The sequence below is a fragment of the Xiphophorus maculatus genome, chromosome 10 (genome assembly GCF_002775205.1).
Source record: "Xiphophorus maculatus strain JP 163 A chromosome 10, X_maculatus-5.0-male, whole genome shotgun sequence".
Classification (NCBI taxonomy): Eukaryota; Metazoa; Chordata; class Actinopteri; order Cyprinodontiformes; family Poeciliidae; genus Xiphophorus; species Xiphophorus maculatus.
Genome location: NC_036452.1, coordinates 10,501,214 through 10,516,750, shown reverse-complemented (window position 1 = coordinate 10,516,750; position 15,537 = coordinate 10,501,214). Strand labels below are relative to the sequence as shown.

The 15,537-nt window shown below is 37.7% G+C and overlaps 1 protein-coding gene across 15 annotated transcripts in view; it reads left to right on the top strand.

Annotated features, from left to right (window-relative positions):
- LOC102216809 (neurexin-1a-like) overlaps positions 1-15,537 on the top strand; it is an 84,717-nt gene that overhangs the window by 55,609 nt on the left and 13,571 nt on the right. For 9 of the 15 annotated variants that reach the window (XM_023341403.1, XM_023341393.1, XM_023341395.1 and 6 more), the window contains 8 exons: positions 1,454-1,835; positions 3,685-3,875; positions 5,411-5,584; positions 7,443-7,562; positions 8,256-8,437; positions 11,295-11,466; positions 12,355-12,444; positions 13,481-13,788. In XM_023341403.1, coding sequence (XP_023197171.1) covers positions 1,454-1,835; positions 3,685-3,875; positions 5,411-5,584; positions 7,443-7,562; positions 8,256-8,437; positions 11,295-11,466; positions 12,355-12,444; positions 13,481-13,788 — 1,619 coding nt within the window. The remainder of the gene's footprint in view (positions 1-1,453; positions 1,836-3,684; positions 3,876-5,410; positions 5,585-7,442; positions 7,563-8,255; positions 8,438-11,294; positions 11,467-12,354; positions 12,445-13,480; positions 13,789-15,537) is intronic. The other 6 variants (XM_023341404.1, XM_023341399.1, XM_023341402.1 and 3 more) reach the window with 1 other exon arrangement.

The following is a 15,537-nucleotide window of genomic DNA, read 5'->3' as shown; positions in this document are numbered from 1 at the left end:
AGACCATATATACACACAGTCAGGCTGACGAGACACAGGTGCAAACAGTGAAGACAATAATAAGGAAGACAAGCAGTGAAAGTTCAAGTTAGACTTTTCCAAATAAAGCAGGAAGCAAAGTTTCTCAAAAATAACACAATACAACTAAAGCTGCTGAGGTTAAAGCCGTGGTGAAATCTGGGAGCAAAAACAACAGCATGACAGAAATGTATCTGGAGTTAGGTCTACATTTAGAATCTCAAAATCTAGTCCTGGAAGGCCTATATTCTGCAACTTTTGGATGTGTTTCTGCTTTAACACTGCTGATATAAATAATTAGGTTATTAACAGGACGTTCATGATCACATGCTGAGGAGGTAAAGACCAAAAATGCATCCAAAAATTGCAGGACACCCGCCCCTCGAGGACTTAAATTGTAATTTTTGGCAGTTTCAGACTATCACTTTTAGAAAAGCTTAGCTAAATATAAGCTTGACATAATATTGTATTTAGGCACTAGTGAGGTAAATCCCAAATATTTGTTGATCAACTAATCTTGGAGATACTTTTTTAAAGACAACTTTCACAGACTTCCATATGGTGTGAATAAGCAGAGGCCAGTTTTTTAATACAACATACTGAGATTTTAAGAAGTTACGTTTCAAAACCACTAAAGCACAGTGGAAAAAGAGGCAGTATTTATCTTGATAAACACTTCTTTCTTTAATTAACATATAAACACAATAAAGAGGTGTTAATGCAGCAAAATAATCCTTATTTGAGCTGCTATTTTTGTTTAAAATAAAAAATACAGAAAAATCAGCCAAAGTCCAAAGACGAAACTTTAAAGATCTTCAAAATGTACAACGTATTGCTTATCTCTATAAAGATAAGCAATACGTTGTATTGGGGGTGTCCAAAGTGTGGCCCAGAGGCCATTCGTGGCTCTTGAAATTATTTTTGATTGGTCCCAACCACAAATTAAGAGCGATAAAAATTTGGCCAACAAAATAGAAAATAACTAATGATCCCAAAATCTGCAAATAGTCTGTTTATCTTTTAGTAAGCCCACAGTCTGAACAAAGTTTTTTTTATGTTATGCATCTGTAAGGATTCATAGATTTCATAAAAATTTTGTTTATTATCATACAGGTAAAACCAAATTACAAATTAATTTTTGCATTTTTAATTTAATGAATTTTGTGGCCCAAGAGAAGCTTAAATTTGCCAGTTTTGGTCCCAGAGGCAAAACATTTGGACATCACTGCTTTAAAGGATTTCAGGAAAGTTTGATTTCTTTTGAACAAAATATAAAGATATAAATTTCATAGCATAGTGATTGGTTGCAAGCATTGGTTCATGGGGGACATATTTAACTGTTAATGAAACAGTATCTGTTGTGTTGGAAAAAGTATTTGCTTTAGTGTAAATCCCAAGCCCTCACCTCTGAAGTTTACCCCCCCACCGCCACCAGGTCAAATGGCGGGTGACCACACCCAGCTCGAGTTCCACAACGTGGAGACGGGCATCGTGACGGAGAAGCGCTTCATGCCCATCGTGCCCTCAAACTTCATCGGCCACCTGCAGGGCCTGACGCTGAACGGCATGCCCTACATCGACCTGTGCAAGAACGGCGACATTGACTACTGTGAGCTCAATGCCGTCATCGGCTACAAGAGCATCGTGGCTGACCCCATCACCTTCCGCTCCCGCTCCAGCTTCGTCACGCTGCCCACGCTGCAGGCCTACTACTCCATGCACCTCTTCATGCAGTTCAAGACAACGTCCCCAGACGGCCTTATTCTCTTCAACAGGGGAGACGGCAATGACTTCATAGTCATTGAGTTGGTTAAAGGGTGAGCTGAATAATAAAACTGTGGGTGATAATATGGAGGATCCTCTTTTACTGTGATGTATTAACCTATATGACATGGATTTGAAACTAAATATTTATATACACTGAATAAAAAACCACATCATCTTTTCTCACTTTTCAACATTATATCAGGTGATTTTATTTTTCCTGGTTTGCATCATTTAGGATGTAAGCATTTGAATTACATACAGTACATGTCCTTAATGTTATAGAAGGGATTTTAAACTTGGGTCAAATGTTTTGCATTTCCTTCCACAAGTCTCCCACAATAGTTTGCTGGAGTTCTGGCACATTCCTCCTGACAGAACCGGTCATGTTTGTCCACACAGCTTTCCATCACTCCCTTTAAATTTTCTATAGAACTAAGATCAGGGCTGCATGAAGGCTGCTTTAAAACATTAACTTTGTTGTCCTTAAGCCACTTCATCTAGTTATAGAAGCCATTTGTGCTCAAGTCTCAACATTCTGGTTGATGTTTTCAAATATTGCCTCAATATTTTTGACATAAAGCCATCTATTTTGTGAAGTGCACCAGTCCATCTTGCTGCAAAACACTCCCAAATGTTTATCCTGTACTTCACAGCTGGAGGGTGATCTCAGACTTGCAAACTTCTCTCTTTCCCTCCAAATGTAAAAATGGTCCTTATGGCCAAACAGTCCAGCTTTAATCTGGCTTTTTTGTGTTTCTTTTGGAGTAATGGCTTCCTCCTTGCTTAGTGGCCTTTCAGCCCATGAAAGTAGAGGATATGGCACACTGTGGAAAAATCACACTGTCTTTCCAGCTTCAGCAGCATCTCCACAAGGTCTTTGGCTTTTTATTCTGGGATGGATTTGCACATTTCAGATCAAAACATGTTCTTCTCTGGCACACAGAACCCGTCTCCTTCCTCAGCGGTGTGATAGTTGGACATTCCCAACATGTCTATACTTGCGTATAAATATTTCATATTTATTCTCATGCTGCTTTTAATGATTTCTTTCTCCCTGAGTTGCATTTCAGCCTTTCTGTGAATATAATTCTCTTACTGGCTTCCACCATCGTCTTTACAAAGTCTTACTTTTCTTCAAATGTTTAAAACCGCCATTTTGCGCTAAAACCCATTTATCTCTGGGACACAGTCGCTCCGTTGGGCGATATGGTGGCTGGACATTTCCGTTATGTTCATACTTCCATTTAGGCGTTTGAACAGATGAAAATGGCAATAGTACCCAAGGCTGAACCAGACTTGTATTTAAAAGTAAAACACAAATTTACTTTCTTTATTGTGCTTGATGTGTTAAATGAAATTACATCCAAATGTGTGTCTCAACTACTGTGAATACATTAGCTTACCAAGCCTCATTATCTGCTGGTTTAAAAGCCAAGTCTATGTAAATTCTGACTGTTTAAAAAGTAAAAAAATATTTAAAGACATTCTCTGTCAATATTGTGGCATCTAGAAAATCTAAATAATTTGGTCATCCTAACTGAGCTAAAACAGGAAAGTTTGGCTTGAGAAACAAGTGGTTGTGTCTTTTTATAAAGACTATGAAAATCTCTGGTTTCTATTGTAAATGAAAATATTTTTTTTCAATTTAAAGCAAGTTTGCCCTTGATAAAGAGAAAAGAAGCTGACAGTGAGGTTAAAATGGCCTGTTAAATGTCCAATATAAAAAATGCACCAACCCAGCACCTCTTTTTTAAGTCTTGTAATTAAGCTTGTACAAGACAGTTAATAATGCCCCGAAGTGTGTGACCCTGTGTTGTTCTTCATCACGAAAGTGATTAATTTGCTTTCTCTCTCCTCCACACTCTGCTTAACCCCTTCCTTTCTCCATTTGTTCCCCAGCTACCTTCATTACATCTCTGACCTGGGAAACGGAGCGCACTTGATCAAGGGCAACTCCAACAGTCCGCTTAATGACAACCACTGGCACAATGTGCACATTTCCCGGGACACGAACAATCTGCACACAGTCAAGATTGACACCAAAGTTACCACTCAGACCACAATGGGAGCCAAGAACCTTGACCTAAAAGGTACGAAAAAGAAAAAATAGAATATCAGGGTTGAGGTTGATGGAGCTTGTTACCTTGAATTATTAGCCTGATATTTCATAGAAGACTGTTTTGGCATTTAGTGATTAAACACTCATTAGTCCTAGAATGATTGGAAGGTTAAAGGAGAAATTTGGGCTTTGAGGAATAGACAGAATAAAAGATTGCCTACCACTCTTAAGTCAGCTAATTAACATCTTGCCTCTCTTTAATTAGTGCAAAAACAAAGACTGAAACCAATTTAGTTATTTCTTTTACAAAGTTAAGTGGCAGACTATTCCCTACCAATCAGCTAAGAGAGTTTTTCTTCTTGCCTTTGGATAGAGTTAAGCTTCCTCTATCTGTTATATTCCAGTCTTCGTGCTAAACTAAGTTAAGTGTCTCCAGGCACAAGCTGCGTATTATCATGAAGACATGAGAGCAGTATCTTTTTTTTCTGAGTTGCATTCATTAAAAAAGCAATTAACCATACTTCCCGCTGGAACATTTTTGGGGTAAAAGCATGTATAATCGATTAATTGTTTTTAAATTATTAAATCAAACTGACAGCTATTCACTGTCAATTTATGGTTCCTGCCACATGACTGCTAACTGCAACATGGACTGGTGTGAGATTCTGAGAGGATGATAACCTTAACAAATACTAAGATTTAATTGCGGTTAAAATGTTTATATTATTTTAGAAAAGTTAATAATATTGTTTAATTATTGTTATTTTAAGAACAGTAGATCTACTGTTCTTTTTCTGCTAAAATATCAAAATGATATTAGCTTCAAACCACTGTCAGCTACTGGTATTTGGATGATCACATTTTAAAGCTCAATCAAATGTCAGGTATTAAGGAAGGATTAGTAATAAATCTTCCCAAAAACCACGTTTATTATTGAGGATCTAATCATTGGCTTAACAATTATTCCAAAAATGTATTAGATTGTAAACTAAGTGTGATTTTTTTTTAGCATATTTATTTTTTGTTTCTTTGCATATTTAGTCTCATTTGATTTCACCCAGCTCAGCTGAATTTGAGCTGGGTGAAGTCACTATGCCATTTGAGCAATTCTGGATAAAACATATTTACAAACAAAGTTTTTTTTTTTACTTTTAAACACAAAATTAATATTTTTTAGGGTTTTGGTTTAAGTACTGCTCTGAATAAATTGTACTTTCATTAATTGGCTTTTGTTGAGTCTATATTCTCCTGTTATCGATTAATGAATTGCTAAATTATTTGCCGGCGATTATTTCAAAAACCAATTCATCACGATTAATCATATTAATCGTTTCAGCCCTAGTGACAGTAACTTGTATATTTTAAACCTGAATCAGAATAAATGGGCAAGATTTGTGTAGAGAGTGCATCATAAGTGATTCAAACATTTTCGTTGCCTTGCCCATGCATTGTGTTTCTGTTGCAATCTAAAGACTTTGGGTTGAGGAATCTTTTCATATTTTTTTCATAGATTAATTAATAATAGATCAAGTAGCTTATGCTGCATCCTTTCATGCTTCACCACAGGTGATCTGTACATTGGTGGTGTTACTAAAGAGATGTACCGTGAGCTGCCGAAGTTGGTTCACTCCCGGGAGGGATTTCAAGGTTGCCTGGCAACACTAGATCTAAATGGCCGCCTTCCGGACCTCCTTGCTGACGCCTTGACGACCGTGGGGCAAGTGGAGAGAGGTTGTGAAGGTGAGGCGCCATGCCATCAGTTGTGTTGCAGCCCCCCATGTCCCTTCCTCTTTTGCTTTCAGTTTTCATTTAACTCACTGCTGTTACGATAACCCACTAACACAGCTTTCGTTCCACTAGCTGTAATTTTTACTCTGTCTCCTTAGCCGGTCTTTCGTTTTGTTTTGTTTTTTTCTGCATTCAGTTTTCTCTCTCACCTCCACTCTTAGAGCAGTTCACAGGCATCTGTGTGCATTGACTAACCATCTAACTTGCTTGTTTGCTTTTTTGTTTGGCCGACAAAAGTTACATTGATGAAAGCTGACCTGCAAGGTATATCGCTTTGTGTGAGCATGTAGGACGTGTGAGTGTGAGCGACTGAGTATGCCTAAAACTACCCAGTGATGTTTAGTGTTTGTGTGGATCACAGCGATCCAGAGTCAAAGGTCAGAGTTGATTTTTCCTCTCCTAACTGTTAGAGACATTACATCCGCTTGACTTGAGTTCCCCACTATTCCAGTTTTCTGGCTTATTAACTGCATGCTTTGTGCCCTTTTCCTAAAGACTCGTAGCTACAATTCAATACTCCACTGATGAATCATTTCACAGCCTTTCCTCCATGCCTCATGTTAGAACTTCAACGAGGGAATTAAGTTTCAAGGTTTGATGTTTTCTTCCTCATGAGGCACAGAGAGGAAACTGACAGAATGATGAAGACTGAGTATTGGGATCTATGCCTTTATAGCTAAACTCCTTCTCCAGCCTCTGACCCAAACATCAAGTCTCACTACATGCATGTCCTCCTCATTTCACTCTTTTCACATGGTAACAATCCAGTTTAGGTTCAGTTCTCTTTATATTGTATTACAGCATCATTCTACTAGTGAGTCTATCCACAAAATCCTTGTAGGCATTTACAGTGCTGGCCACGTTTATTGATACCCCTGCTAAAAATGTGCAGAAAAAAACTTTACATAAATTAAATTTTATTGCAGTAACTTAATATTACACTGAAAAAATTAGGGAAAAAAATCAACCATTACTGTGATTATGTTTTTATTTATTTATTACAGGTGGCACACTTATTGGTAACCCTACTGGTCATACTGTGTACATTTTTACTTAGAACATCTTGGTATTTCAACAAGTCCATGATGCTGTGCAGTGAAGTGAAGTAAAGTTTCTTCAAAGATCCTTCACATAAACTAACAGTTATGAGATATGAGTAAGTTTCCCTTGTTTCAAGCCCATCTGGAGAGTTTATTGGGTCCCGTTTATGTCCCAGGTGGGGTTCCCTGGGTTAGACATTTCTAATCGCAGAACCGCTTTATCTTGGGATTGATCCCAATACTAATATCCCTTGGCATCTGATTCAGATGTTGCATGGAATGTTAGTAAACACTGTGTATTTTTACTTTGTTTTTTAGTCTTTTTTATACAGACTTATTGTGGTTTTTCTTTGATTTTGCTGCATTTCATTACCATTTTGTCTGTAAAACTTTTTAGTCAACTTTGGTTATTGCTATATAAATATTCATATTGAAATTAAACATTTCTCAAATTAAAGGTTGCATTTTTTCTTAAATTTTCAGTTTGATAGTATTCAGGTGCAATAAAAAATCAATTTATTGTACGGCATTTTACACATTTTTCCCAGGGTACAGATAAATATGGCCAGCACTGTATATGATTAATTATGCCATTACAGCACAACAGTTTCAGTCTGCAAAGTTTTTCAATTAAATGTGGCCCAAAAATAACAACACTACTGTGAACAACCCTGTCATTAACAACAATGGGCTGCAGTATAAACCACAACAAAGTGTTTTTATGATTCTTTTCAACCAATTTTTTGCAACCGCCATGTCTGTCACTGCAGGTCCCAGCACAACATGTCAAGAAGACTCCTGCTCAAATCAAGGAGTCTGTTTGCAGCAGTGGGAGGGCTTCACCTGTGACTGCAGCATGACATCATACGCCGGGCCGCTCTGCAATGATGGTGATTATTCTCCTACATTCTGTCCTACAAATAAATCATGCAGCCGGTTAAGGCTGTAAAATCTATTTCTTCTTAAATATCTGCTTTATCTTGCAGATAAAATGTAAGATTTTCATTTAATATTTAGGTATTTGATGTTTCTCTGCCTTTTTTAAAGGGATCCTTTTGCAAACTTAGCCAGATAAATGTTCACCTACTTTTTATAAACTGTATAATGGAGTTTTGGTATGCATTAATCAGAGCCACCACAGGAGGGCGCTGTCAACTACTTCTAAAATGAAATAAAAACTCCAACCTTTTAAGTTGAATTCCTAAAAGTGCTGTGTTTCAAACAACAAAATCGCTGCATTCAATTCTTTAAACAGCAGATTTTTCCCTGTTCCCTCATTTATAAGTGACATACACAATAGTTTTGTTGCTGCCCTCTGAGTCAAACAAATGCATGAGTTGGTATTTGCATGAGTCATCCCAGCCTCCTGCAGTAATGATGAATAATTTGGGAAACACAGATTTTAGATCTTATTCAAGCCTGTAGGAGGAACAGTTAAACTGTGACATTTAAAGCTTCTATTACATTTCTAATTTACCAAATGCTCCTTATTTGTGAAACATTTAGTACCATATGAGCGATGGTACTATCCGCTATGAGGACTGTGATTTATAATCATGTTGGTTTTTCTCTGTGCTGTCCAGCTGGGACCACCTATATCTTTGGCCGGGACGGCGGCGTGGTGATTTACACGTGGCCGCCTAATGAGCGTCCCAGCACCAGGGCGGACCGGCTGGCTCTTGGCTTCAGCACCCAGCAGAAACACGCCGTTCTGCTCCGAGTGGACAGTGCATCTGGCCTTGGAGACTACCTCCAGCTGCAGATAGTAAGACTGCGCAGTCACTTTTAAGCAATAGCAGCATTTAGGCCTATGCAGGTATTTTTTCTACATGCAAAGAAAAGAAATTAAGTTTTATTTAATTAATTCAATTCAAGAAGTGGAGCTTGTTTATTGATATAGAGCTGATTCACAACAGGCCATCTCAATATATATATATATATATATATAGCCAAAACAAGTCAAAACAATCATATAAACTTAATTTAAAGTCAAATCCATCCATTCCAAATTTGATCCTATTTATAAAACAGTGCTGCGTTTATTTTGCCAATAGGTAAATATCTTATTGCTAAGGAAACCCAGACGATTGCATCAAGTCTCCAATTTTGCCGCATTCCTCCTCCTGAAGGAGCATATAGCAACAGCATATGGTTGATTGCATTGACTCGTTAACTTTGCATTAATCCTTCATAGGATAGATGGAGCCTGCATGTAGCAAAATAGGAAAGGAGAACTGAAGGTTTGACAAGACTGCACTACAGCTGCAACTAATAATTATTTTAGTAATCGATTATTCTATCAATGATTCTGAGAAAAAAGCAATTGTATTTTTTTAAATAGTCACATTCTGCAGATTTTTCATTTAACCACTTAAGCTTTTTATATATTAGAAATGCATTAAAAAATTTTAATAAAATATTTCATTTCATTTTTTAAAATAAGAAAATATACACTTTATTACCTAAAATGCATTGGATGTTTGATCGTTTAATGTAAAGGATGCAGCTAAAAAAAAATGACCAACAAAATGTGGAAAGTTCAGGTTTTTATTCTTGATTTGACACAAATACAACATAGGGCTAATCTGTTGACTTTTTTGTTGTTTTTTGGAATAATTGATTAATAATTAGATATAGAAAGGTGCTTAAGAGGGGATTTCATTTTACACAATCTGAACCTCCTTTGTGAGGTGTTCTGTAAAGAATACATTTACAGACAAAGATTGTTGTTTTTTTTTTAAGTCTTAAAAAATTATTTGACTAAAACGATTAATCTGATTTATTGTTTCAGCCCTAGACAGCACAGACACACAAAAAAAAACTCAGCATCAAATGTCCAGAAGGACCTACTATGTTAAAGGAACTGTATAAGGTTAATGGAAGCAGCAGATCCTTGAATTACTTCATTTAGAAAAGAAGCAAAGCTAAATAAACATATAGGACTTTTAAGCCAGTTGTAAACAGTAGTACATACAGTCAGATATAGCATCTTCAGTAGCTTCATCTAGACGAGACAACGTGATATTAGACTTTCTTTACATTTCTCTCAAGGTTGAGGTTATTCCTGTTGCTTACGCAACTTTTGATGCTCCAATTATTTTCTTTCACTCAGCTTTCCATTAAGCAGCACTGTGAATAGTAAGCTGTTAAAGGTGATCTTTTTTTAAGATTTTCAATAGTGGTTATAGATCTAAATAAGGTTGGAGTTTCACTTCTTGAACTGAATTACAATGCTAACTCAGAGAGTTGAACCTATATTGCTCTCGCCTAAATAAACACACACAGCAGATCTATCATCACTAAAAATTGGTAAAACTTGTCATTATAAAATAAATCTACCAAAATTATCTCAATCTGCTTTGCGTGCAGCTGCCCCACGTTTTTGATGTAAATGGTTCATTAATTGCATTAATTCTTTCAGATGTAATCTTAATGCTTTATGGTTTATCCTATTTATTTGCTAATGAGGGGGGAAACATGAACAAACAGAGCAGCTGCGGCTGTTCAGCCATGTTTCTGCATTTGAGTTATCTGACAGCCTCATTAATCAACCATGTTTCAGAGTCTTCACAAATCTGTATGTTAGCTGTAATAATGAGCGGACTGGCATTATGGGCAATTACTGGAAATGTTATGCAAAAATGTGCAGAGCTAATCCTAGCTATTCCCACTTTCTAAGAATCATCAAACAGTAATATGAAAGTATAAATAATATTTATTGCAATAGAAATCTGGTGAAAAAGGCTAATACTAATGCGTTTTCCATGCTTTTAGATTATTTTCTGTTCCTTTAAAAACAACTAGGTTAATAAAAAATTCACCGTGGATGGAAAACTCCAGAGTGTTTTAAAGAACCTCAAGTTGTATTTAACTTTTGAATTTTGAAGATTATCATATTATTGAGTTTCACCTATTTTAATAAAATATTTGGAGGTTAATTATGTCCCTTTTAGCTGCTGGATAAACAGTGAGGCTTGAATTTATAAACTAGGCCTGTAAGAAACACTGGATTCATTACAATAATAATACAACACAAGTTTTGATTTTGTAGACTTATGATCTAATTATAAACATTAGTACCTGGTACTTAACCACGGAGGTATATATATTTATGAACACTGAAGTGTCTTTCTGGTCTTGTTGAACTCAAAGTACTGTAACATCACAGGGTACATTCACCAGTGCAGAGTTTAGTGTTTTACCCAGAGAAAAGTCAAGATCAAACCACTCTGTTTTCTGTTACAGAGGTACCAAACAGTGGAATGTGATTTTAGGGTCTTCAAGGTCTGGATAGAATTGGAAAAGGCATTGTCCAAACATCCTAAGTTTTCCATTCCTCCATCCATCTGGTTGCATCATCCATTTGGTTTCGCCTGCTTTTCCATCCACTCATATCTGCCTGTCCTTCCTTCCATTCATCCATTTATTTGTCCATCATAGCTCAATTTGTCCTTCCTTCCTTCATAAGCTCTGTTTATACTTAAAAGGACAGAGAATCCATGACTTCTATTAATGAAAGAAGCATTTTCTCAAAGTATTCTACACTAAAATCGTTCTTAAATTTCTCCTCTTAGAGCGAGTCTTTAAGTAATAGACATCATCAATACTCCTCTCCTCCTCAGGACAAGGGCAACATTAGGGTGGTGTTCAATGTCGGCACAGATGACATCAATATTGAGGAGAGCTCCAAGTTCGTCAATGACGGGAAGTACCACGTAGTCCGGTTCACCAGAAGCGGTGGCAACGCGACGCTGCAGCTGGACGACCTGCCGGTCATAGAGCGGTACCCCTCAGGTAGGCCCTGCCCCACCTGTACAACCCAGTCCCGACTCCGCCTGTCCTGAGGCAGACCCAACCACACCTCAGTCCAAATCAAGCCATCTTTTCCTGACTGAAGAATGATAAACTTTTGTTTCTTTCTGTTTATTTCCACAAACTAAGATTGAGGAAATTTGTTTTACTGTTATTGTGTTTGAAATGAAATATGTTTGATCTGACATGAAATATGACTTTTTAAACCATAAAATGAGATCAGCCATTACAGTAGCTTGTATACTCGTCAGTTGTGTTATTTTAGGCCTGTTAAATAGAGTTAAAGGTAATTTATGTAAATAGTAAATTCAGCTGTTAGTGTTTTATCTCACCATAAAAGAAAATAATAACAGTTGGTGCATTTTTGGATAAATAATAATTTTAAAACTTGGCATATTTTGAGATAAATGTTTAACTAGAGAGAAAAATAAGGTAAAAGAAAAAGTGTATTTTGTTGAATATATCTGTTTGTTTTTACATTTAAAAGTGGTAGTCGTAGGTAACATAATGAGGCTTCAGATAGGTAAAATGATAAAAGATAGTTGTTGTGAGGTGTGTGTGTATGTAATCTAAACTCAGTCAGTATGTGGCAGCTGTAACATTATTTCCCTGTGCTCTTGCAGATGTTAACCCCTGAAATGTTTTTTTAAATTAAACCCAATGAACAGAGAGTAAGAGTCCGCTCACTGGAAACGTAATGAGTGCATCTTCTCTTCTGTTAGGAAAAAAAATAACAAAACATAAACACAGTGACATGCCGACAATGAGCAGACCATTACTTTCTTTTCATTGCTGTTCTTTGTGTATCCAGCTCCTGTACCACGTATGGATGTGCGTAATTACTACTGTGTTTTCATCTCTAAATTAAAGGCAACAATGATAACGAGCGCCTGGCCATCGCCAGACAGCGAATCCCCTATCGGCTCGGTCGAGTAGTTGACGATTGGCTACTCGACAAAGGTAAAAACCCTGATTAAAATTCCTTAAAACTTTGAGCTTAAAAATACAACATGAAGGCAGATGATTATACTATATTGTGCACCATCAACTAACATCTAAAAATCTAAATCCATAACTAAGTAATTAAAAGTTGGGCAGGCTGTAGTGTGTAATACTGTGTAAACTCTAGTGCCTGTGAACGTATCTTGTTAGTGTGTATCTGATAATATCAGGTTAAAGGGACGATGGAGAGATTTAAATGTGAATAAATCGGAAAATAGAAAAAGAAGTACTGATAAAAGATGCTTTATTAAGACTGGTAAATAATTTTACTATCAAATTGTAAACAATAAAGCATTTATTAAAGATTTAATGTATTGAAAAAAAATTGTAATCAAGTTAAAGTACATGCAAATTATTGTTTAAGAATTATGTAAATTTGAAATGACTAAAAGAGCAATGCTTTTTGAAAAATATGTAAAAGTTTTCCACCTAAACTTCAGCAAAGCTACTTAAATTAGCCTCTAGTCCCTTTAACAGTGAGCAGTGCTAGAGCTTATAACCTGTGCATGCTTTATAGGGCTGTGACAACCGTTCTCTAGATCTCTGTCTCTCTGTCTGCCTGTCTGTTGCTCCTTCAGATACGATGTTGTGCTGCACAGCCATCACCACATCAACCATCTCTCAGCCCTGTCTTCTCGGGGTCTTCTGATTCCTCTTCTTCTCCTCCTTTTTTTGCTCTCCTTCATCTGCTCTGCTCAGACTCCTCGGTCTCTTTCCCTCCTTTTCTCTGTTTTCTGTCATCACTCTTATCTCTCAGTCTCCTCCACGGTTCTCCACGGCTTCGATTTGCTCTGCCATGCTTAATCTATCCCATCCTCTCGCCATGCCTCGGGGGGGGGAGGATTGTGTAACACTCAAACAATGTTGTATGTCTGTGTGCGTGTGTGTGCGTATGCACGTATGTGACCACTGGCGTGTGTGTGTGTTTGTCTGTCCACTCTTTTTTTCTTGATGCGTTGTGGTGTATTGGGTGCGATTGGTTGTGTTCGTGCAGGTCGGCAGCTGACCATCTTCAACAGCCAGACGACAGTTCGTGTCGGCGGAGGCGAGCAAGGTTCTGCCATGTTCCAGGGCCAGCTGTCCGGCCTTTACTACAACGGCCTCCGCATCCTCAACATGGCCGCCGAGGGCCACCCGCACATCAGAGTGGAGGGCAGCGCGCGGCTGGTCGGCGACATGCCATCCTCCTCCATCACACCCCAGTCCAGTGCCGCAGCCGGCGCCAACCGGTCAGACTCCGCCCCCTCGATCAGTGACATCACAACCACCACGGCGACGAATAAGAAGCAAGTGGTGACACAGGTCAGCACAATGTCCCAGTTTTGTGTTTTGTCTGTAAACGTCTGATAGGGTTCGTACACAGTCTGGAAAAGTGTGGAAACTGATTTTATTTATTTCCAGGTGGAAAAGTGCAAAGAATATCAACTTAAAAGTAGGGCTGGACAATACGGCTGAAAAATATATCACAATATAAGGCTTTTATATCAGTTGATATCAGTAACACTGGGTTATGCTAAGGAAAATGATTATTTAATGCTAAAAATACACTTAATCTTACGACATGTGTAAAGGGATAGCCAACACTTTATTTGGAACAGTTTTCTGTGGAACATGGGGGAGCTCACAATAGCAGACATTCAAACAAAGCAGGGCCCTTTTCCTCCCCCGCTGACACACAGAGCAATAAAATTTACAGTCCGAAAGGGGTCAGAGACTTCTTGGCGCCTCTCGGCCCGGGTCGGATGGAGATGGGCACGAAGTGGTCCGCCTTTACTTAGATAAAAAACAGACACCTTTGCTATAAATCAGGAAGTCCCAACTTTCTTTGGGGGGCCGAACAGGTCGCTGATTGGTCAGACAACGGAGCGCCTCCTTTGCATATATTAAATAGGGAAACGCCTCTTTGGTTAAAATTTCAGGGCAGCACCGGAGAGGGGCTGAGAGAGTTTTTTCATCTTTTCTCCACGTGGGCGCCTTTGTCTGTCTCTGTGTTCGTTTGTCTTCCCTTGTGTGTTTTTATTTTCATGAGAAAATGCATATCTCTGTTCCTCTGCAGCTTTGTTGTCGATTGCTCTGTATGAATTAAACTCTGTGATCTGTGACGTCATTCTGTTTCGCCGTACTTTTGCAGCCGTGATGACATCCGCTCGCGACCCGGCTAACAGGAGGAAAAGGAGAGCCATGCTTTTTTCCAAAATTTAAGCTAACATAATAACTTTTCCCCTTAACAGTTACAAATAAATATTTTTGAAAATTGTCTTTGTTTTTTCAACTGAATTAGGTTCTATTTTGCCTATGGCATCCATTTTTCTCAAATCAGGTCAGGTTTTTATCCTAATTTGATTTAGAGAAATCCAATCTTCTCACTAAATTCATTTTTGTGACATTATCAGTTAGTTTCCGTTAATAGTAGTTCTTGGATGGGCTAACATCACTCTGAACTATGAAAACTCAAGAAGTACAAAAATCCAAATTTTTCCAAAAATGTAATCTTCAAAACAAGAAAATTTGATAAACCAATAAAATCGATTTATTCTCCAGTCCTACTAATAAGTATTTTAATTTCCAGACTGTATTCCCCATCTCATTGTCTAAATGTTGTCCTTTTTCTACTGTCCATTCTTCTTTCCTATACTTTCTTCTGTCCTTCCTCACTCATATCCTTCCTTTTTTCCTTTGTACCCTTTCTTCTTTCACTTCTTTTACCTTTCCTTTCTTTTATTTCCTCTTCATGTCTTTCCTTCTTCTCCTTGGGTCCTTCCTTCGTCTCGTATCCTACCTTCCTCCCTTTTATCTGTGTCCTACATCCCCTCCTTCTTTTCTTTATTGTCCTTCATTTTACTCTTCTTTCTTTCCTATCCTTCCTAGGGATATCTTGTAATGGCAATGTTGGTAAATTTTGTAATGACGTTGCGATATTTTCTTCTTTCCTCTCTTTCCCATCTGTACTTCCTTGACCTTTACCATTTTAGGCAGTGTCATTCGGTGTGAGCATCTGTTGTCGTGAGTCTGTGTCTAGCTGGCTAAATATTACATTAGCATGTAAAATGT